Genomic DNA, 25,381 nt, shown 5'->3' on the forward strand with positions numbered 1-25,381 from the left:
CAATATGTCTTTTTAAATGTCTCTTGTTCATCATTACCTGACATATGGGGCATTTTTTTTTTGGAGCACTGGCTTCACACGGACCCTTTTCATCTGTCCACTTGGGGTGGCTGGTGCAGTGAAGGATGGTGTGGTTGTGGTGGAGGATGTCGGTGCCAGGGTGGTGGTGGAGCATGTCGGTGCCAGGGGGGTGGTGGAGGTTGTCGATGCCAGGGGGGTGGTGGAGGATGTTGAAGCCAGGGGAGTGGTTGCCAGAGCTGGACGGTTGGCACTGTGCTGCTTCTTGCACAAATCAAGATGATTAATAAAATCTGGTTTGCGTATCAGTGTTAAACTGCAGTATAGGCAATGATAATGCAGCTGGAGCCGACAACCCAGTCCACGTCTGTGAATGGTACATCCTTAAAACATAAGAGCATAGAATCAAGTATTATTATATAATCAGTATTATATTCCAAATTGTCAAGGTTAGCAAAGTGAGGACCCAAATGGAGGCCACTCGAGGCAGCAGGAGAATGTTTGCAAACTTTACCTTCATGGCAAACAGTACGGTTAAAATGCAGGTCCAGATGTTTTTGACACTTGCTCAACTTCGTTGGGTTGAACAATGTTGGGCTGAAGAACGAACAATGTTGGGCTGCAAAACGGACAATGGAAGTTCTGACAACATGTTGAACATTTGTTGAGCAGGGGCAAGGTCCAACCTTCCTGGATTGTTATGTGCACCTTTAAAAGAGAGTGCCTAATTAGTCAAATTTAATATTTTTTACAGTTTTACAGACATAAACTAGGCCTAAACCTAATAATAGACAAAAATACATTTCTGATCTTACCTGGATGCAAAAAAGGTAATGTCCGTAACATGGTCTGCACACTGTTTAAAAGCAGGTCAGACAATATAAAGGCAAGCAAACAAATTAGCTGCACAGGTTGTGATCTGCATGATCAGCATATTCTGGAGTAGGACCAATCAAAAAGCAGGGCTGACCAACACTGTCTTGACACTCCTGCATGAGAGAGAGATTATGCTGACCATGCAGATCACAATCACCTGTGCAGCTAATTTGTTTGCTTGCCTTTATATTGTCTGACCTGCTTTGTGATTGTAAGAAATGCCTGAAGAAGATCAGTGAGATTGAAACGTTGCACTTGTCATTAAAGTTACTTGGACCTTTTAAACAGTGTGCGGACATTACCTTTTTTTGCTTTTGGCTCTTTATTGATCCAGCACCTGTATTACTTTTTTTTTGGATGTGCACACTCACCCTGTTTTGTCTTTTGATCTTACCTGGAGGACTTTAATTTCTGTCTTCAAAATCTCTAAACACAGTATAGAGTAACATAGGCTAAATGTAAATACTGATATAAACATACATGATATGTAATATGATATATAATAATACATGTTAACATACATGATATATAGTCCTAATACATAATTTACTTTTAGCATAAAGTAACGTTGTGTTTCTGCAATGTCACAATTTCAGAAAATGTAAACAGTTCCATGCTTTTCTGAAAACGTAACGTTATGCCTATAGGTGTTTTTCTCATGTCATCCACTTAATTGCTTTAATCATTTTTTTATGTTTAATTTAATGCATCGCACTTCGGTTTCATTAAACAAAATGTACGGGTCAAACAGTTCATTTCCAACAAGCTAGCATTAGCTACCTATTAGCTTAACCTAGATGAATATTTGACGTGCCTTTCAGACTATCATGGTACACAGAGTCATATCATATTAAACATATCACATTAAAACGTACATTTCGCTGTCAAATTCAAGTCAAAAGAGTATTTTTATGACATTAAACAAATAATGTGATTCATGTTCAATACTCACACTCCGATCCTGTTCCATTTTGCTGTCACCCAGTTCGATAGGTGGCGCTGTCGCAAAAACATGAGGGGCTTAGATCTGCGGTCCCACATATGCGGGTCTGAATGTGTAGCCTCCGGGTCTGCAGAGATACCCTCATCGAGCACAACAGAAATATGCTGAAAAACACACGAACGCCATCTTCTCCTTTACACACACACTTGCTTGCTTGCTGGTTGTCCATCGTGCCCGATGATGACCATCTTCTTCTATTTGTGGGTCCTTTGAGGACTCAGATAGCAGAAGATACCTGCGCAGAGATGGTTTTTAAAGTGGCATGGGGGGTGCGCTTCTCCCAACGCCACATGACTTGATTGTAGAGGAGATGGTTCCAATGGCAAGGGGGATCCCTAGACGACCGGCACCTCCACACAACTGCAGGGAGCTGCCGGAAATCCAGTTTTTCGGAAACCGCCTCGAAGCGTGCCGCCACAGCTTGCTTTTCTGTTGGGGTGAGCTCCCTTAGCCTTATGTCTTCCAGACTCACCCACAAGGCAGCGGGGCAGTGGTTGATAGGTGCAAGGGCATGTCCACCAGGGTGGGCCTGCACACCATATCTCTGGGGCCCACTGCTGCTCCGAGATCCCCTGCCAAGTTAGCCTGGGGCCGCAAGACCCCAGTTACCATGTGTGGCCACGGGGAGGCCTGGCAGGAGTCTTGGTGAAGGAGAGGCTATGTACTGGCAAGGGAAGGCTTACACGCTAGGACGCTTCCCTATTCGCCACAAAGGCTAGCCAGCGGCAGCAAGCTAAGGGCAGGAAGGACACAAGCGGGTTGGAAGAACACATGCACCTTCCCTCCAACTACACACTGCTGCACTAGACGCATCACAACACCCTGTGTGTATGTACACACACACACACACACACACACACACACAGACACACACACACACACACACACACACACACATATATATATATATATATATATATAACTTTGTTAAAGGAAATACTCAATGGTAGGGAAAGTTCTCAACAAATAAGGAGCAAAATAATCCAGTGAGTCAAACAGCTGATGATTGCTTATAGCATGAAACAGGCTTATACTGTCTCATAAAGAATTTACTTGACTCATTGGATTATATAGCCGCTCATCATTTGTTGAGCACTTTTATCAACACCATTGACGGTTTCCGGAAAAAAAGTATATTCCTCAAACTCAGATTTTCTTCCAGAGGCCTGGGAGTTTGAGGGTTCTGCACAGTATCTTAACGGTTCCTAGGACTGCACTCTTCTGGACAGAGACCTCAGATGTAAGTCACTGGGAGCCACTCTCCTGGTTTGGGGATCACAGCCCCTAGTGCTGCTATTACCACTGGGACTATTGTGGATTTCACCGTCCACGTCTGATCTAGTTCTTCCTTCAGCCCTTGGTGTTTCTCTAGCTTTTCATGCTCTTTCTTCCTGATGTTGCCATGGCTCAGGGTTGCTACATCGATGACTACTTGTCGACCATCCTTGTTGACCACCACAATGTCTAGTTGGTTAGCCAGTACCTGCTTGTCAGTCTGGAACTTGAAGTCCCACAGGATCTTAGTTCTGCCTTTCTTAACCACCTCTGGCGGTATCTCCCATTTGGACTTGAGGACTTGCAGTCTGTATTCAGTACAGATATTCCTGTACACTATCCCAGCCACTTGGTTATGCCTTTCATTTTATGCTTTCCCAGCTAGCATTTTAAACCCTGCTACTAAGTGCTGGACTGTCTCAGGGGCGTCTTTGCACAGCCTGCATTTTGGGTCTAGTCTGGTGTGCTAGACCCTTACCTCAACCGATCTGGTGCTGAGTGCCTGTTCTTGTGCTCTGTGATCAGAGCCTCGATGCTGTCTTTCAGTCCAGCCTTTCCTAGCCACTCGTAGGATTTCAGGATACCAGGCATGTCTTCTATGTGTCGATGGTACATTTTATCGAGGGACTTGGTCTTCCATGATACCTGCACTTCTTCTTCCTCCCCACTCTCTGTCTTCTTCTGCCTGAGGTACTCACTCAGTTGTTCATCCTGGGGGGGACCTCTTTCTGACGTACTTGTGGATATTCCTTGTTTCATCTTTGATATTGGCTCTGATACTCATTAATCCTCAGCCCCCATCTTTTTGCTTATCGTACAGTCTCAGGCGGCTGAACCCTCCATGCATTGTGAGGAGTTTCTGTGTCCTGATATCTGTGGACTTTATCACCTCCTTTGGCCAGCTTATTATTCCAGCTGGGTATTTGATGACTGGTAGGGTATATGTGTTGATGGCTTGGATCTTATTCTTCCCATTGAGCTGGCTCCTCAGGACTTGCCTCACTCTCTGGAGGTATTTGGCTATAACTGACCTCCTTGCTGCCTCCTCATGGATTCCATTTGCCTGTGGAATACCCAGGTACCTATAATTGTCCTGTATGTCTGTTATCCTGCCATCTGGTAATTCAACCCCTTCAGTCCTCACCACCTTTCCTCTTTTTTTGCCACCATTTGACCGAATTTGTCCAGTCTGAATGTCATCCTGATGACATTGCTGTAGATCCTGGTGAGGTGGATCAGTGAGTTTATGTCTCACTCATTCCCGGCATTGATGTCATCCATGTATAGGAGGTGGCTGATGGTAACTCCACTTCTGAACCTGTATCCAATGTTTCCAATACATCAAGCCAATCTAATGTGTCCAATGCATCAAGCAGTGATAGCTTTTGGTTCATTTTTTATTTTTTTTTATTTGGATATCATAAATTGCATTACAATGATTTATAATTCAGTTTTAATGAGATGAAACATGAATATTTGGTATCAACAATTCTATTTGAACTATGTAAAAATGCTGATAGCAGAAATTCATATCTTGAAATCACAAACTGAACTTTAGTGAGGATCACAACTTCTACCTCATTCATTTCAGGAAGAGATGGAATTTTAACTGGCTAAATTGCCGGCTATGTATATCAGAAATTCATTTGTTGGTATCAGAAATTAAATTTTAACTCGTTAAAGTGCCAGGTGTTGATACCAGAAATTTAGTTTCTGGCATGTCACAACATGGATTGCTGATAGCTACTAAATTCCTGATATTTTCCCTTCTCTTCTCTTCTTCTTTTGTATAGCCCAATATCACACATTACAAATTTGCCTCAAGGGGCTTTACAGCAACACAACATCCTGTCCTTAGACCCTCGCATCTGATAAGGAACAACTCCCTAAAAAAATACCCTTTAACAGGGAGAAAAAATAGGAATAAACCTAAGGGAGAGCAACAGGTGAGGGATATCGCTCCCAAGATTGACAATGTACAATGGATGTGGTGTTTACACAATTTACAGAATACAACATTGAAAGAGGATAACAGAATTACAATGGAATTATAAAATTTATGAAGAATATGTTGCGCAGGATGTCAAGCAGTATCACAAATTCACAAATGGCAAAGGGGGGGATTATAATTCTTACTATTTAGCTATTGATTTTTGATGTCAACAATTGTCCTTTCAACCAGTTAATTTGTAAGGTCAACAACTGGCATTTTAACATCTTAAAACTGAATTTTAAGTAGATGTAACTCAATTTATTATTTCATATGAAAAAAATGTATATTTAAACTAAAAAAATGGTTTTATAAAAAATAAAAAGGGTTAAAAGCTAAAATGGGTTGTCATAGTGGTACTACCTCGAAATTAGCTTCAAGGTAATTCTCTCCTCTCCTGTCCTGCACTGTTGCTCCGTGTAGTGGTGCAACATATGTCTGTCATTGTCTAACTGGCAGTCTGGATTGTGTGAATGGAGTAAAGAGATGCAGCTTATGCTTGTAGACTCCACATGTAATTTCCGAGTGCCGACCTCTATCGTTCCGAAATTCAGTAGAAAAGTACCAGATAATCGACATCTGCTGTTTTGGCACGCCTTCACTAGATATTATTTTCCTATGATCGCTGACTGGTTTTCATTAAGGACCATGAGTGCAAGCGTCACACCTTATCTCATCAAATAAAAGATTGCGAAATGTTCTGGGAGTCAGCCCAGCAGAGTTTTGTTTAATGAGTCATTTCGTTTTCCCGCAGAACAACAAACAGTTTTAGCCATAAAAATGTGGTCTAATGAACTTGGGGACTAATCATGCTCCTTAAAGAGCAATCAGGTGATGATCAGGCTTGCAGTCCAAGTGTTGGAGTATGCAGTGAATGTGCGTGTGTGTTTGCATTCATATCAGTGTGTGTGTGTGTGTGTGTGTGTGTGTGTGTGTGTGTGTGAGTGAGAGAGAGAGAGAGAGAGAGAGAGAGAGAGAGAGAGAGAGAGAGAGAGAGAGAGAGAGAGAGAGAGAGAGAGAGAGAGAGAGAGAGAGAGAGAGAGAGAGAGAGAGAGAGAGAGAGAGAGAGAGAGAGAGAGAGAGAGAGAGAGAGAGAGAGAGAAAGAAAGAAAGAACTGAGAAGTTCTTTGGAACAAGTTCCCATATGTAATCTCTGAAGCCTCCGGCTTGTCTTTTATAGACCTGTCATCATCAATCACTCACAAAATGCAAAACCCTCTATGTTTGTGTTTTTTCCCTGTACGAAAACATCTTAAATATGAAGTAGTGTGCATCACGTGTTTTGAATCTTTAGTCACAACTGTGTTTGTCCCCTCCCTCAGTTAAAGAAAAAAAAAACCTTCATTAGAGCTGAACACAACCTATACAAGTACAAATGGAGTGAGACACATGCATAAATACACATATACTATAAGTAGTGGTTTCTGTTATATGCTGCTCTTTCTTGGTCGAATCTAACATCTAGACTATTTGTATGCTTTTGTTCACACTGTTGTGTCGCAGTCAGTATCAGAAATATCACTCTGGCATATCAATAGAGACATATATTTTGTGATGGTGACATACATCTATACAAGAGTACCCAGAATGCCGATGCACACAACACCTGATGTCTCATAATACAACACCAACACACTGACTGGACAGGTTCCCTCACAAAACATTTTTATTGACTCCTCGAACATTATTTACACAATTCAAAATGGAAAAAAAAGAAAAGGCGAGTGCTAGGTGGTAAAACCAAATAAAACATCAGAAAAAGAAACATACAAACAAAACGGATAAATTAAAAAAAAATGTCTATGTGAGTTGTCTAAATATGTAGATGTATACAGACAGGAAAGTACTTCTCCCAAAGAAATTGTGTAATCAAAAACACCTGCAAAAAAAAAAGAAGAAAATCTCCGCTCGTTCCATTGTTGCTTTAGGGTGCTGATATAGTTCTTGCTTTCTTCTCATTCGAGAGGCGTTATAAGGCAGGGTTGGACTGTGCTGTGGATAATGTCATAACATTATCGAGGAAGTGCACTTGGGGAGCCAATAAGTCACAGATTTGCTTATTTACATTCTGGTTTGGATGCCGTGCTCCAAAACTTTGCATTCTATCTACATTCGGTTTGCAATTAATTTGACTGCTTGGCTATCAGCGAATTTTGTTGGGGACAATTAATGTGAGGCTACGCAATAAGCTCACAAACAATCGAGAACAATATTGGTTTATGCTCACAGTGTGGTGGCATTTCACAGTTTTGGACAAGCCTGATTGTGTTGAACAGGGTACTGAGCAGGTTTGCTACCTCGACTCATCATCTAATCCTTGTTTTTTCCTTCTAGGATTATCACTTTCTTCTATAAGGAATCGTTCACTTGGCTCCTAGCATGCATTTTGCATGTGAAGGTGTAGTGGAGGACAACAGACCCCAGGCTCGATCCCTTATTCACTTTCCTTTGATTTGACTGGAGAGCACTATAGGCAGTACCTGCACTTAAAGGGCTGCTTACTGTCTTAAAGGGATTGCTTCTGATAGCATCAGCTCTCCAAAATGTACAAGTAGTGCATTCCCACTGCATACTTATTGGTATGTGGTGTACATTATTCACTGTGAGCTTCCAGACATGCTGTCCTGTTGGTTCAGTAAATATACATGCCGTCCTGTTGGTTCAGTAAATATGTAAAAAAAAAAAAACAGTTTGTCATGGATTCAAGGATGTGAAGGGAATTCAAATATGGGCCTTACCCCGGGCGTCAGCCTACAGTTTGTGCAGCAGAACGTGGCGGTATATATATGACATCTCAGACTATTCATCTCGTCCAGTTTGAAGCTAGGCCACCAGCAACAGTCTCTGTCGTCTACATTACAGCTTCACTGTGCTTTTCAAGTTACAGCTCTGTCCATGTGTGCACTTAATACTACAAACCGTGGCAATACACAACCTCAATAAATCTGTTTCACAATATAAAGAGCGAAAAGCACGTAGAGAGCTGCAAGGCATAAAATAATAAGGCATGAGAAAGACATTCTTAAGTAGATACTATCATTGAGATATACCAGTGAGATAGCGCTTGACTTTTTTTTTAAGACTGCTGCTTCTGCTAAAAGGCTTAGCAGTCTGTCAGTTTTGATGTGCCACTGTGATATGCAAAAGACATGTAAATGATACCAGGGGAAGATATAGTAAAAAAAAAAAAAAAAAAAAACTGAACAAACCACACACAGTGGCAGAAACCGGCTTGTTTAGTTATTCCAGAGACGTACAACGAAAAGAGTTCTGCAGCTGACACCAACAGGCTTTAAAATTCAAAGAACAATATCTAAAAAAAAAGCTGTGGGTTTTCTTCCTGGAAGTAAAGATATAGACTGACCTTGGAATGATGCACTGTCTGTAGTAGTATGCGATTTAATTCAACAGTTTTAAACAGATTGAAAAGTAGATTTAAAATTTTTTTTATTTTTTTTTAAGTGGGTTAGAATAAACCAAAAACACTAATTTTTTCGTTGAGTATCCAAAACAAATAACTTCTACTTTGGCTTCATTTTTACTGAAACAGCCCATTACTTCTCCCTGTATGTCTCTGGACCGGTCCTGTCGGCCTGTGTGTCAGGTTAAGGCACTGCAGAGGAGAAACTACTGCATCACAACTATATTGACACACACTTGATCAAAAAGTCTAATGCCTCTACTATGTGATCACTTTAAAATTTGTTCATTTTAGATGGACATCCATCCACTGACAAAGACAGAGTTAGACTTCACTTCAACTCAGCTCAGTGAATCCAGGCAGGAAATATATATTTAGAAAAAATTAAAAATTAAAAAAAAAAAAAAATTGGTTGAATACAGAGAAAACGAAGTGACAGATTTTAAAAAGCTGCTCACTATGTTGGTTGTGGTCACTTAATTTGTCCTCAATTCATACGGATGGTTTGACATGGAAATAACTTACTGGGTCTGTTGACACTGATTAAATTGAATCTGCCCTGAGCTGACTGAGAAGAAGTGAAAGTCACCTAAGAGGACTCAAAACAAAAACCCCAACACCTACCAAAACACACGTAGATGTACATATAGCGATGTCATTGGTCCACTTAACAGGGAAATGGACCATGAAAGAGCATCTCCAGGATTCAGGAAGTACTGGGTTAGTCATAGAAGTCCCACTTTAGGCATCTATTGTGGATTAGCACTGCAGCAGTAGACAAGCGTTATACAAATCTTTGTGCAATATCTTAGAGTAGCTAAAAATGAAAATTTTGCAATCAAAAGATTGCATCTGGCAACTGATTGTTATCAGAGAAGACCTTAAATCTCTTGATGGCAGAAATATGACAAAATGTGAAATTTCTAAAAAATAAAATTCATACAATTTTCTGGTGCCCGGAGGAGAGAAGAAGGCAGTAGTAGCTTTTATGCATTTAAAAGTGGAACTTCTATGACTGTAACACCAGTAATTCTGTAACTGGTTTTGAATGCTTAACCTCACAACTACATGTGTTACATAACACATCGGATTTACATTCACATTTTACTGTATGACAATTGCTTGACTGCAGCCATACCAATTAAATAAAGAATAGTTATTATTCTGTAATTGTTATTGTTAGTGATTCGTTTTCTTACTGAATGATGTTTGAAAGAACAGATGTTTAGTTTACAATTCCAGATTTGGCTTAAAGTAGACCATGTAACCCATTATTTTAGGGGTTTCCCCATTTTAAAAATCATAATATCTGTATTTTTTCTACACAAACACTTATTCTGTCTTTGACAGCTAACGTTTGATTCCCTATACACACTCCTAAGCATGTGCACGCACGCACGCACGCACGCACGCACGCACGCACGCACGCACGCACGCACGCACGCACGCACGCACGCACACACACACACACACACACACACACACACACACACACACACACACACACACACACACAGTCCTACAGTGGGGTCTCACAGTATTATAGCCCTATTGAGGGTAGAGCCTGCCAGTGTGATCACCACTTTGCTTGACTGTGATTGGTCCAGACAGTCATGTGATCTCTGCCAGTCTAAGAAGCGTTGAGTAGGTTGCTAAGGACTGAAAGTAGAAAAAATAGGACAAAGATCAGTATAAAGATCAACACATTTGAAAGTAACTGTTTAGTCAAAGCATGTCTGCATTTGTGTATACTGTATGTATGTATGTGTGTATGCATGTGTGTGTGTGTGTGTGTGTGTGTGTGTTTTATACCCTGGGGGTCTGACTGTGCCTCTGCTGCATCAGCTTTGCGAGCAGCTTCTGGATCTGCTGTTAGAGAGAAAAAAGAGGGGGGGGAGTGAGTGAGTGAGTGAGAGAGAGAGAGAGAGAGAGAGAGAGAGAGAGAGAGAGAGAGAGAGAGAGAGAGAGAGAGAGAGAGAGAGAGAGAGAGAGAGAGAGAGACATGAATAGTCGAGATAGACATGAACACAGAAAGACAGCCATACAGACGGAGAGATTAATAAAGTGAGGGGAAAAGAGAAACAAGGCAACAGACAGAGGCAGATAGAGCATTTTATGTCAGCTTGCATTTTTATTGCATTTAAATTTTTTTCTCTTCTTCAAAGAAGTCAAGTCAATTTTATTTGCATAGCCCAATATCACACATTTTCCTCAGGGGGCTTTACAGCATCCTGTCCTGGATCAGGTTTTATTTTAATACTGTCCCCTATAACAGACAGACAGAGAGAGAGAGAGAGAGACAGAGAACAAGTAACCCCATTCCCAAACCTGCGATGCCAAAGTAATATACAGCTCTGCCAAAAACTGGTTAAAAATAAAAGTGATCTGTTAAAGTTAGTGGTACTTCCCCCCTTCCCCTCCATCACTACTAAACAGAGCTTGTTTTTTATGTTAACAATCCTTAAGTGGGTCCAGGAAATCCTCTGCTCAATGTCAATTGTTTTTCCCCTTGATTTGTCAAGTTGAACGCATTCTTTCTGTTTGGTCAGCTCCATGTTGACTGTAAATTACAGTTCTGCTGAATCGGTGGTATCAGTGCGGAGGATGTGTACGTGACCCTGATGGTGATTGACAGCAACCTCTGAGAGGTAGAGCTGAGTTGGCCAGGTCCCAATGCAGCGCTGATGATGTGAAAAAACCAGCAGAGTGTGAGTTTCTAACCTTTTAAGTGTAATCTCCCCTCGATCTCGCCTGGGTGACCTACTAAAACGGACCCTCAGAAGGTCTCAGCCATTCACTCCTCTGTAAGGGCTGGATGACCTTCAAAATGGGACCGGTGTACTCAAGTGGGAGTTCATGTCATTGTGTGATGGATAGTAAGTAATGGGGCTGTCCACTGATTCAGTCATTTATTCTTCCTCTATGCAGACCAGTGGTCCTCAGAGAGCTTTAACCAGGGACCCAGCCGAGACATAGACGCTTATGATCAGACACCAAGTTCATAAAGATATAGTATTGGCTTGTGCTAAGGGGAACCCAATAGAAGTATACTAATGATTTATTTAGAGCGATACACCCTATAATAACCTTCACCCTACAATAACCAGCCACGACTGTCTATTCAGCGCCATAGCAGAGGGGTTTCATCTCTGCAAAATGACCCTTCTGCACATTAGGGTGCTGCACCTGCGGGCAGTGGTGAGAACGGTAAAACGAGGGTGGAGTGGGTGATGTATGTCGTAAGCTCGGTCATAAACATACGCTTTGCATGTCACAACTGCGCTAATGAGATCCCATAAGATAGGAAAACAGTTATCTTTGAAGTTGTGTGACTTTTTACAGGGGTGATTTTAAGAACCGAGGGCTTTGACGAGTCACTCGTATCATGGCCGTAGCCTGTTAGGTAGTTGATTTGGCCTACGTGCTGGCGCTTATCAATTTTACTTGTTGGATTTCTCTTAAGCTCTGCATTAAGTCTAAAGGTTGCAGTGGGCAATGGGTCAATTCTCGGTAATGTGAAATTTAATTTGGAAAATAAAACAGACTTTGCCTTGTTTTTTTTTTTTTATAATGATTGTGACAGCCTGTTAGTTTTTTAGTAAATCAGTCATTAAGATGGATAATCACCCTCTCTGTTTTTGAAGCAGAGTTTCTTCTTTTGGTAGGTAAAGTACCCGGTGGCCGCGCCCACCACGGCCACGGCTACGGCACTCAGGATGCCCGCCACCGAGCTGGAGCTGCTGCTTGCTGAGGAAGAACAAACAAAAACAAAACAAATCAAGGTCACTTATCAACACAGGTGCATCGGGAAGTTTAAATATGTGGATTAATTTTTCTCTCTCTCTCTCTTTGTCAGTAAAGCTTCTTGTGCGAGCAGAATATGAGTCATTGCCCTCTTTATTACGGCTTTCAGTGCAATGTGAACTTACGAGGTGCACCATTAGATGGCGCTTTGTGGTTAAAGTGGTGGAGGTGGATAAGGAAGATGTACGTCAGAGAGAGGGCGAGAAAGAGAGACAGAGAGAGAGAGAGAGAGAGAGAGAGAGAGAGAGAGAGAGAGAGAGAGAGAGAGAGAGAGAGAGAGAGAGAGAGAGAGAGAGAGAGAGAGAGAGAATACATTTTCTGATCCCATTTCACTCAGCTTTCCCATAATTAGACCCACTTGGGCCACAACACCAGCAACATAATACTGTCTTCTCCTGTGGCCCTACTACTATGACAAAAATGCTGCAAAATCCCAGAATAATTTGTGTGCTGTGTCACAGAATTTATTAGATAGATCCATGTAACACACACCCTTACTTACAACAAAGACACACATATGCTCAAACGCAGGTATACACACACACACACACACACACACACACACACACACACACGCACACACAACATTCAACTACACTTAAAATAAATGGAATAGAATTAGCGATTGTGTCCATTTTATCAAGTAAAGCATTATTCCCTTGCAAGTCTACTTTCAGATGTTTCAGCTGGTTTGTGAAGTTGTGGAAGGAGGACCTTAGCCCATAAGAGCCCTTGGGGTAAGCTAACGTCATGTTTGCAAGGAGGCTATGTCTTCAGCAAAAGCAGACGTTATGAATGCAGTGTTGCTCAGTTCTCCTGATTAGACAAGCTTACAAATCCTGATTTACTGGTGGCCCATGAGATTCTTAACCAGTGACGGCAAGAAACCAGTGAAATCATGGAAGGAGTCAATTAGTGAAGAGTGAAACTCACAGGATGACGAGCTAATACTGGTCTGACGTTCCTGTTTTGCTGTTATCATCAAGGAAGTTTTGTTTGAAGCCGTTACAAGATGTTTTCCCAGGAAAATAAAGTATTTAAGGGTTAACATACAGGGTAAGATGAGCTCAACTCTCAACGTCAAATCCTAATGACAGGCCTGAGACTCATATTAATGAGTCTTCTAATAAATGCCTTATTGCCGTCCCCGGAGTTACGTTCTCTCAACACACTGCAATAAAGAAGGGATATAGGCTAGAAGAGAGAAAAAGAGGGAATTGATTAAAGAGGAAGGCAAGATGAGAGGGAGCGAGTGAGTCAGGAAGAGGAGAGAGGGGATGAATGGAAGGCTACAATAATTAATGGTGCATTCACGTGGTGTTGGAATAATCAAAAAAATGAATTCCCGACTGGGAAAATTCCTATAAATGCCGTCTCAAGTTGGGCCAACAACTCAGACTTGTGATGTCATATACACAAGAACATGGCGGATGAAAGTAAATGTTTGGTTTATGGTAAGAAATTTATTAATTCACGTATTGCATATCAATTTTTTTGCACATCTCATTTGTAAGGTAAGCCATGTGGTGTTAGGTTGTAACCAACAGTTGCCGTCCACGTAGAGTGACCTAGATTAGTTAGAAAAGTTATTTACATATTAGCATTAACCCTGACAACAAGTCAGGTAAAGCAACATTTTAGTGGTTTTAGGGGATATACTGGTGCAGCAACCAGTCTGAGCAACAACACACCTTTGCAGTTACCATGTTGTTTCCACGTTATGACTTAAAAGCTCATGAACACACTGAAGTTGGAGGAACGGCCTCCCAACTCGGGAAATGGGATCACCCGAGGAACACGTGAATGCGCTGTAAATCACGGAGTAAAACAGACTGAAAGGGAAAGTTAAAAGAGGGCGCTAGGGCATGAGAAATGAAAGAGAGGTCCGATGAATTAAAAAGCAAACCCTCAGAGAATATGTCAGTTAAATCAAACAGGAATGACTAGGAGAGGGTATAGTGAGTCAGAATGAATTATAGTAGACAAGTTACTCAGGTACAGACACACGAGGACCAGGAGACAAACACATGTGCACACACACACACACACACACACACACACACACACACACACACACACACACACACACACACACACACAAAGGTTGGGGAGTGGTATATATGATGAGGAACATGCAGCAACCGGTAGGCCCTCAAAGCACCACCAATACCATTTGCCTACTGGAGGAGAAAGCAATGGGAACGATGTGTACTCAGCACCCGCCACCCTTATCACATACGTTGCCAACTATGACCTTTGAAATAAACTTTTCAAGTATTGCTAATACAACTACTATGACACACAGTAATTGTACAGGGGAACAGGGAGAGACATTTCAAAGAAATCACCATGAGAGATGAAGAGAATTTCCATTATGCCATTTTTATGCAAATTGTGACGCTAACCTGTTAAGGAGGGGCACAGGCTGTTTGGGCTGTTGGGGCATACAAGGTAGCCAGGTGGTAGTCAGATATTGCTTCAACAAGGCAAACCCGTTGAAGTGTCCTTTAGAAAGTTACTGAGTCCGTAGAGGCTCAAAGTTTGTGTGTGTGTGTGTGTGGGGGGGGGGGGCTTCTGTGGCTGTCCCTGCGCTTTGACCTCCCTCACTGGGAGAGGGACGATATGACTTTACCCCCAGTAGTCAATTAAGTTAAGTATCGCATCATTATGCATTGACTCATGAAGTAGACCAAAAAACTAAATGAGAAACAATTTCCAAGAAAGTGGATTTGCATACAGGTAAAAGGTCCTAGAAATTGACCTTGTATATTTTCATATGGTAAGCAGTGATACACCTGTGTGACGTTCCAAGAGGCAAGAGAAAACAAAATGGTTGTGTGGACAGATATGCACAGCTGCAAACATATTCATGGGGGCGGAAAAAAAGAGTTCAACTCACCTTGGGCCTCAGGTGTTCCAGCTATAATGGAAGGCACACACACACACACACACACACACACACACACACACACACACACACACACACACACACACACACACACACACACACACACACACACACACACACACACACAATTAAATTGATATACCATTTTCCGGACTACAAATTGCACCAGAGTATAAGTCGCACTAGCAAAAAATGAGTCATTGCGAGGAAAAAACAGATATAAGTCGCTTCGTTGTATAAATCTCATTTATACGCTAGTACAGTATTTTCAATTGAGTCACGTCATTAAACAGTGCCACCTAGTGGCTTTTGTTGAAATGTAGTATCTTCCTCCGACAAAATTACATTGTATAAATCGCTTTAGAATATAAATCGCAAGACCAGCCAGATGCGTAACAAAAAAAAGTGACTTATAGCCTGGGACACACAGTACAAGCACTATGTAATATTGCGTATGTAAAAAAAACAACAAAAAAAAACAATCTCTGAACTGATATTATTATAAGTTTTTAAAAGCTCGATACACAAAACCCCTTGCTTAATTGTTTCAAAGCTATTCCCTAAAGCCAACAGAGTATCTGAGTTAGGTGGGTGTAAAGACGGCAAGTGACATTCTATCTGTTTTACAGTTGGCAGGCAGGAAGAGAAGTCGGTTTAAATAAAGGAGAAATGCCGGTTTTATTACAGAAGAATTCACAAGTCCTTATAACAGATGTGACAAGTCTACACATGAAAATTCACAGAAAAAACACTCAAGAATGGCAGTTTCAGTCATCAGTTTGAGTCATGTATCCTGTTTGTATTGTCTGAAGCACGCTAGTAATATCTTTTGTGCTTCCCTAGGCTTTAAAACAACAGGATTTCAGCTGGCTCCACTGTCTGTCCATCTGTCTGCCTGTCTGTCTCTCTTTATTTTCCTGTCTGTCTTCCTGTCCATCTTTCTGCCTGCCTGCCTGTCTGCCTGTCTGTTTCACTCTGTCTTTCTTTATTTTCCTTTCTGTCTGTCTATCCGTCTGTCTTTCTGCGTGCCCATCTGTCTCTCTGTTTGTCTCTCTGTCTGTCTTTCTTTGTCTTCCCATCTGTCTTCCTGTCTGTCTGTCTGCCTGCCTGCCTGCATGCCTGTCTGTCTGTCTGTCAGCCTGTCTGTCTACCTGTCTGTCTCTCTGTCTGTCTTCCTGCCTGTCTGTCTATCAGCCTGCCTGCTTGTCTGTTTGTCTGTCTGTCTCTCTGACTGCCTGCCTGCCTGTCTGTCTGTCTGCCTGTCTGTCTGCCTGCCTGCCTGTCTGTCCGACTAAAGTTTGTGTGCTTTGAGCTCAGGATGGTGTTAGATTGTATTATTATTTATTTATTCATTTATTTTTGGTCGTTAAAAGCTTAAGAGACTTACCATCTCCTGTGGCATCCGATGAGTGGGCTAAGGAGATAGAGAGAGAGATAGAGAGAGAGAGGGAGAGGGGAGAAAGGGAGGTTATTCTCTTTGTAGTGGTTTATACCCTGGAGGGATTAGAGTTCTACAGTTTCTATCCTAACGGATCTTGATGCACACACACACACACACACACACACACACACACACACACACACACACACACACACACACACACACACACACACACACACACACACACTGTCTACGCAACCACACATGCATACATAAACACACTTAAACAAACACTCACACAAAGAAACTCCCACATACACACCTACTTAAAAACACATCTTGTTGCCTCACTATCTCTGTCTCTGTCTCTCTGTCTCTGTCTCTGTCTCTCTGTCTCTGTTTCTGTCTATCTCTCTCTCACACACACACACACATTTTCTCTTTCTGATCTTTGATTGTAATTCCAATGCAAACAAACCCAGTGTCTACTGCCTGTCTGTATCTGCCTGCTGACAATATTACTATACCTGCCGAAGCTTGACGAAGCCACTAATTACAAGGCATTGGAGCTGAATGTCATTCACTAGATTATAATGGTTATAATGACCTATGTGAGTCAGCATCCAGATGAGGAATAACTCCAGGTAAAACTCAGGGAGAAGTTGCTTTGGTAATAATATTTTTCCCGCCACACAGTTAAACGGTCATGAAGATTTTCCTAAGGGAATAGGGAACTTAACCTTTTTTTGTTTGTCTCTGGGAACTATGCTCATTAGAAACATTATTGTTTTCTTGTCATGTGCAGATCCACCACAAATACGTCCATCGTCTAATTTGTTTCAACCCACAACTGTTAACATGCGCAGCCTTAGGAAATGTCTGGGTGCTGCAAAGGCTTTTACTACCCGACTTATTACAGATCTGCTGTATGGACTGGGTGGACGATGATGACTATCTCACAGTTTAATGTCTGTAGACCTAAAAACTCACTTTTATTACATGTCATGAACACAGCAATCACATACACATAGCTACTAAAATAATGTGTGTTACTTTTATTTAACATATAAAGTTGCTTATATATATGTGTGTGTGTGTGTGTGTGTGTGTGTGTGTGTGTGTGTGTGTGTGTGTGTGTATAGGGAAAAAACCTTTTCCACTCCTCATTTGTTGAGCACTTTTATCAACACCATTGACGGTTTCCGAAAAAACAAAAAACAAAACAAAAAAAACGATATATATATATATATATACACTACCATTCAAAAGTTTGGGATCACATTGAAATGTCCATATTTTTGAAGGAAAAGCACTGTACTTTTCAATGAAGATAACTTTAAACTAGTCTTAACTTTAAAGAAATACACTCTATACATTGCTAATGTGGTAAATGACTATTCTAGCTGCAAATGTCTGGTTTTTGGTGCAATATCTACATAGGTGTATAGAGGCCCATTTCAAGCAACTATCACTCCAGTGTTCTAATGGTACAATGTGTTTGCTCATTGGCTCAGAAGGCTAAGTGATGATTAGAAAACCCTTGTGCAATCATGTTCACACATCTGAAAACAGTTTAGCTCGTTACAGAAGCTACAAAACTGACCTTCCTTTGAGCAGATTGGGTTTCTGGAGCATCACATTTGTGGGGTCAATTAAACGCTCAAAATGGCCAGAAAAAGAGAACTTTCATCTGAAACTCGACAGTCTATTCTTGTTCTTAGAAATGAAGGCTATTCCATGCGAGAAATTGCTAAGAAATTGAAGATTTCCTACACCGGTGTGTACTACTCCCTTCAGAGGACAGCACAAACAGGCTCTAACCAGAGTAGAAAAAGAAGTGGGAGGCCGCGTTGCACAACTGAGCAAGAAGATAAGTACATTAGAGTCTCTAGTTTGAGAAACAGACGCCTCACAGGTCCCCAACTGGCATCTTCATTAAATAGTACCCGCAAAACACCAGTGTCAACATCTACAGTGAAGAGGCGGCTGCGGGATTCTGGGCTTCAGGGCAGAGTGGCAAAGAAAAAGCCATATCTGAGACTGACCAATAAAAGAAAAAGATTAAGATGGGCAAAAGAACACAGACATTGGACAGAGGAAGACTGGAAAAAAGTGTTGTGGATGGATGAATCCAAGTTTGAGGTGTTTGGATCACAAAGAAGAACGTTTGTGAGACGCAGAACAAATGAAAAGATGCTGGAAGAATGCCTGACGCTGTCTGTTAAGCATGGTGGAGGTAATGTGATGGTCTGGGGTTGCTTTGGTGCTGGTAAGGTGGGAGATTTGTACAGGGTAAAAGGGATTCCGAATAAGGAAGGTTATCACTCCATTTTGCAACGCCAAGCCATACCCAGTGGACAGCGCTTGATTGGAGCCAATTTCATCCTACAACAGGACAATGACCCTAAACACACCTCCAAATTGTGCAAGAACTATTTAGAGCAGAAGCAGGCAGCTGGTATTCTATCGGTAATGGAGTGGCCAGCGCAGTCACCAGATCTGAACCCCATTGAGCTGTTGTGGGAGCAGCTTGACCGTATGGTACGCAAGAAGTGCCCATCCAACCAATCCAACTTGTGGGAGCTGCTTCTGGAAGCGTGGGGTGCAATTTCTCCAGATTACCTCAACAAATTAACAGCTAGAATGCCAAAGGTCTGCAATGCTGTAATTGCTGCAAATGGAGGATTCTTTGACGAAAGCAAAGTTTGATGTAAAAAAAATCTTATTTCAAATACAAGTCATTATTTCTAACCTTGTCAATGTCTTGACTCTATTTTCTATTCATTTCACAACATATGGTGGTGAATAAGTGTGACTTTTCATGGAAAACACAAAATTGTTTGGGTGACCCCAAACTTTTGAACGGTAGTGTATATATATATATATATATATATATATATATATATATATATATATATATATATATATATATATATATATATATATATACGTATACGTATATACGTATACGTATGTATGTATACGTATGTATGTATACGTATGTATGTATGTATGTATGTATATAGCATTTTTTTTCAGAAACCGTCAATGTCATTGTAAGTGCTCAACGGATCAACCGCTCCTCATTAGTTGAGCACTTATGAGATCACCATGGACCCAGTGCATTCTGGTTATTCAACAAAATGTTGAGATATATATATATATATATACACACACATAGTATATATACACATATACATATATACATATATAGCCCTGTGATGGCCTGGTGGCCTGTTGAGGGTGTCTCCCTGCCTGCTGCCCAATGACTGCTGGGATAGGCTCCAGCATCCCCGCGACCCTGAGAGTAGGGTAAGCGGTTTGGATAATGGATGGATGGATATATATACTGTATACTGATACATTTTAAGTAAAGGGGAAGTATACTTTTTAGGATACTTTTTAGGATAAAACACATAAAATAAACTACATCACAACTATTTAAAATATATTTAAGCTACATGATGGATGTGGTGCTTATTCCCGTGAGCTGAGTGGAACAGAAAAGCAGAGAGAGGAAGGGGGCCACTTAGGGCTGCACAATTAATCAGCTATCGGGATTTTTCTTGTTTTTTGCAATGAACGATTATGCAATTTGAAGTTATTGAATTATAATCTACATTATATTATTATTATACAAATCAATGTAACTAACAGTCTCATATTATGCCTCACCAATCATGCACTACAGTGTGCAACTTGCACTCATGTGACTGAACCCGAAGAAATCGGCACAAGTCAGGGTGGGAAAGAAAGAGAGAATCACAGCCTAGCACATTCTTGGAAAGAGTGATGAGTAAAGAGAAAAAGAACCGGAAGGCCCAGTGTTATGAGTTGCAAATGTGCATTGAAGAAATGTTGTGTCCTGAAACTGAGATAAATAATAATTTATAACCATAATCACAATATTTGCATTAACAGAACAATGAGGATTAACTCTTGAGCTATAGTCATGCAGTCCTACAAATCACTGTGTACGGTGGAAGGGTACAGCTGTGTGAATGGCTTTTGTTGCATACAGTGAATGGGTCCCCCCCCTACAATAACTGGAGTATACCATAGGAAACTTTCCCTCGTAGACATTGAGATGAGGGCAGTAGGATGTGAAAATACAAGTGGTTGGAGCTTGACAATATTATTAGTGGAAAGTGCGGGAAAAAAAACATTAGGTTCGGTAGCATAAATTATGAGTTGGCGAAACTTGATACTCCAAAATTTAGGCAAAAATGTTCAGCTGGGGGAAATGCATGTGTGACTCCAGCTGAAATGGTGAGAACGTTTTCCTCATGTTAAGTTTGGATTTTTTTGGCATGCAGGGGGCATCATGTGGGAAAAATCCATTTATTTTGTAAAAGCCAGAGCACTAATGCCAGGATCCCCCCCCCCCCCCCCACCACCGGGAAGTCATCTCCAGGTTACGTAAAGGTTTTGGTGTAGTTACAGTTTACAGCAGTGCTATCAAAATACCAGATGGGTTTAAGAGTATCACTTAGTGTTACTAACCAATGGATCCACCGCTGCGGCCTTTGTTGGGCGGGGGAACTTGTGGATCTACCTTGTCTCCTTTCAGATTGTCTTCCACATTTTCTCCATCTAATAATGAACAAAAGGTTATTAGTATGCTAAATAATGAGCATATGTACAGCCTTAGGGCTGGGAGTTAACAGTTTTGGCCAGTAACCAGGGAACCCTTGTTCAATCTTTTATCAAGTCGTCTTTGGACAGGATACTAAATCCCAACCGTACCCTCCAGGTGAGTGAAGGTGGGCAGTGTAAAATACAGAGAGAGGGTTTACAAAAGGTTTGTATGGAAATAGTGTCCACGTGGAAGAAAGTTAAGTCTAACATATTATATTATATCAATCATAGATGACTAAAATCTATAGTGACTCATACAAAGTCAACAGTTCAACAAATCCAGAAACTAGTTTTGGCTTGGGCAGGCCAAAGGGCGATTCAATGAATTAAAATGCGGTTGACAGGACAAAAGAAGTGCATTTATCCAGAGATTTACTCATTTACCAGATACCCACCTGAAACCAGATCACATGCATCAGCATTGTATAACCTAGGATGTCAATTTGACACCGTTGAGCCCACAGATGTAAATAGTAAGGCAATCCCCACATTCAGCAGGAACAAGATCCTGACCTGGGCTATGCTGCTAGGCAAGTTTCCACATAGCGCGCTGTACTGCAGCCCATCTAGGTACAGCCCATCTATCTGCTGCCCATCTATCTGCTGCCTGTCTATTTGCTGCCCGTCCATCTGCAACCTGTCTATCTGCTGCCCGTCTATCTGCTGCCTGTCTATTTGCTGCCCATCTATCTGCTGCCCATCTATCTGCAGCCCGTCTATCTGCAGCCCATCTATCTGCTGCCCGTCCATCTGCAGCCTGTCTATCTGTTGCCTGTCTATCTGCAGCCTGTTTATCTGTTGCCTGTCTATCTGCAGCTATACACAGGGCTACCCCTCCCTCGTCTCTTCACTCCTGTCTGCTGCCCTCTCTCGTTCGGTCCTCACTGAACCTTTTTTTTCAATCTGCCTCAACTCCTCTGCTCTTCTCTCTCTTCTTTCTTATCTTACACTTATTCGTTATTTCCCTTTCATTTCCTATCCTATCCTTCCTGCTCATATCCTTTAGGCAACATTTCGCTCCTCTCAAGTCAAGTCAATTTTATTCGTATAGCCCAATGTCACACATTACAAAGTTGCCTCAGTGGGCTTTACCGCAACACAACATCCTGTCCCTAGACCCTCACATCGGATAAGCAACAACTCCCTTAAAAAAACAAAACAAAACTATTTAACAGGGAGGAAAAAATAGGAAGAATCCTCAGGGAGAGCAACAGAGGAGGGATCTATCTCCCAAGACGGACAACGGGAAATGCATGTTGTTTGTACACTATTTACAAAAACAACGCTGAAAGAGAATTATAATGGAATTATAAAATAACGAAACATAAGAAATACAGTTGAAAAACAGAACATGTAAGAATGGCTCTACTGAAATGTGGATTCAACGAGGCATGTGGGAGTGATAAAGATGGAAGGATGGATGGATGGATGGATGGATGGATGGATGGATGGATGGATGGATGGATGGATGGATGGATGGATGGGGTGAGTAGAGAGAAGGAGAGATGAGGTGAGGAGACATCTCACATGCAAGGTTTTGGAGATATTGTATAGCAGCACAATTCACATTATGGTAATTTGGGGGAGTGAGGAAATCTTTAAAACAAGGCTTCCCCCAAAACAAAACATACAGGAACATTTTGTTGTTGGTGAAACCCAACATTATTTCAAAAGCAGTTTTCCCAGAGCAAACCACATATTTTTTCCAGACGAACAACACCATGTTGAATTAAGCCAAGAATTTAAATGCCTTAAACACATTAGAAAACCACAGGTACATGAAGGTAACCCTATACAACTGGACCACTACCACAAACCTAGAAACAAACCCTTTACTGTGGTACCAATGTGTTCAGTAATTATGCTATATTTTGAAGACTTCAGGTAGCTGTGAAAAATTTTGAATGTGGGGGTGTCCAGGTAGAATATTCCGTTGCCTACCAACACAGGGATTGCTGGTTGAATCCCCGTGTTACCGCCGGCTTGGCTGGGTGTCCCTACAGAAACAAACCGCTGTGTCTGCGGGTGAGAAGCCAGATGTGGGTATGTGTCCTGGTCGCTGCACTAGCGCCTCCTCTGGTCGGTTGGGGGCACCTGTTCATGGGGGAGGGGGAACTGGGGGGAATAGCGCAATCCTCCCACGTGCTATGTCTCCCTGGTGAAATTTCTCACTGTCAGGTGAAAAGAAGCGGCTGGTGACTCCACATGTATCGGAGGAGGCATGTGGTAGTCTGCAGCCCTCCCCGGATTGGTAGAGGGGGTGGAGCATCAACCGGGACAGCTCGGAAAATAGGGTATTTGGCCATGTACAATTGGCGAAAAAAGGGGGAGGGGGGGGGAATAAATAAAAAAAATTTTTGAATGTGAACTTTTCAAATGTGCACCTATACTGAACTGTACATTTCCAGACATGCCCATACCTTCAGGTCAGGTTCAGGCTTTGGGGCGAGAAAAAAAAACAGAAATGAGCACGGCTAAAATGAACAGTAGCTACATCTTTATATTAACAGTTTTTCCAAGTCAAATTCTCACTGGCAGTCAGATGGTACTACTAAATATTCAAATGTGTTGCAGCATTCATTTGAAATAATTTGTTTATGAGTTGAATGCGTCATAAAAAAAAGCATGAAAATGCTTTTCATCCTTTAAATTTTGAGGAGAATTCATCAGTTTGCTTAATTGTGTTAAAAATAAATTGCTCTACCCTACCACAAAAAATGCATAAACCACACAAACTAACAATGCAGATCACATCAGATATCCAATAATCCCCAAATCCCTCACTTACAAGCCAAGCCACACATTCTCAGTTACACGATTATAAGAGAGTTTGAATAAAATTCTTGGACATCTTTACTGCTCTTTATATTGGCTATTCCACCAAGCCAAATATCTTAAATGTGCAAATTTATTTGGCAAACAATTAAAAAAATGTGATTGAACATAAAATATTACCCCCCCACACACACACACACTGTTTCATCTAATTACATACTCATCCATCTCTGACATTACACATCAGATCATTCAAATTGACCAAAACGAAGTGGGATGATTGACAGTATGGTCACCCCCCCCCCAAAAAAAATCCCTCAACAAACAGATGCCTTGAGTTCACTGAAACAAGTCTGGAACTGACTGTGTTGTGTGTCTGACTCAACAACAGTATTCAAACTAGTCTTTCAATAACTTCCTCCACACGTTCCCTTTTAATGTTCTTTTTTAAAACTATTTCCAACCAGGTCCATGGGCATGGATTTCTGTAGTAGTATTGATATCCCTGTTTTTTTTTTGTTTTTTTTCCTGTATGTATTAGATTTATTTGATCAAAATTAATCTTAGTAAAATCACTTTCTCACAAGTCAGTTCAATCTGGGCCAGATCCAGCAATTTATTGCATTTCTCATATTGACAGATATTGTGATTGTCTTCCAAGTAGTCACACATGGTGCGGCACATTATTCTGATGTTTGAGGGGATGGTGTTATTTTGGTTGTGTTGGGGCCTGTGGCCAATGGGGTTTGACTTGGACATTGGTTAGAAGGCAAGGAGAATCAGGACTGACTCATCTGGGCTACAAAACAAGCAGATGTGGACACAACGTCACATTAAACTGTGTGAGCTAATTGTCCTTTTGGGACTGTTTGCATATTTTCTACTTTGAACTGTGCCTTCAAAGAATAGGATTTGAGTGCCGTGCCTGTTCATGTTTGTGATTCATTTAATAAGGCCCGCAAAGTGTGCCAGCACGTTGCTCTCACGGTGTTTCTGAGATGTGTCACAAGGCCATAGAAGTCATTTAAAGCGTAAATGTGGGAATTAAATGAATGGTAATTTTACCTCCAGGCTCCTTAGTTTCAGTGACCTCTGGCACATCTGCAGGCGCTGATGACAAACAGAAGAGACATGATGAGTTGTAAGTTATCAGATTAAAAATAAAAGTGCAAAACCAGCAACCAAAAGCAAGGACACTCGTCCCTGTCAGAGACAATGTCAATGCTCAGTAACCAAATGTTCAACTGCTGCTTGTTGAAAAACAACCTTCAGTCCAGTACAGTTACTCGTAA

The 25,381-nt window shown here is 41.4% G+C and overlaps 1 protein-coding gene across 1 annotated transcript in view; it reads right to left on the reverse strand.

Moving 5' to 3' along the window:
- Positions 1-10,038: 10,038 nt before the first annotated feature.
- Positions 10,039-25,381, reverse strand: part of si:ch211-39i22.1 (skin secretory protein xP2) — a 31,308-nt gene continuing 15,965 nt past the window's right edge. Inside the window, exons 6-12 of the mRNA XM_056290128.1 lie at positions 25,155-25,199; positions 21,180-21,269; positions 16,683-16,709; positions 15,287-15,307; positions 12,211-12,330; positions 10,396-10,452; positions 10,039-10,242 (exon numbers count right to left, since the gene is read on the reverse strand). Coding sequence (XP_056146103.1) covers positions 10,214-10,242; positions 10,396-10,452; positions 12,211-12,330; positions 15,287-15,307; positions 16,683-16,709; positions 21,180-21,269; positions 25,155-25,199 — 389 coding nt within the window. The 3' untranslated portion in view covers positions 10,039-10,213. The remainder of the gene's footprint in view (positions 10,243-10,395; positions 10,453-12,210; positions 12,331-15,286; positions 15,308-16,682; positions 16,710-21,179; positions 21,270-25,154; positions 25,200-25,381) is intronic.

This window comes from Lampris incognitus, chromosome 11 (assembly GCF_029633865.1).
Source record: "Lampris incognitus isolate fLamInc1 chromosome 11, fLamInc1.hap2, whole genome shotgun sequence".
In the NCBI taxonomy this organism is placed as follows: Eukaryota; Metazoa; Chordata; class Actinopteri; order Lampriformes; family Lampridae; genus Lampris; species Lampris incognitus.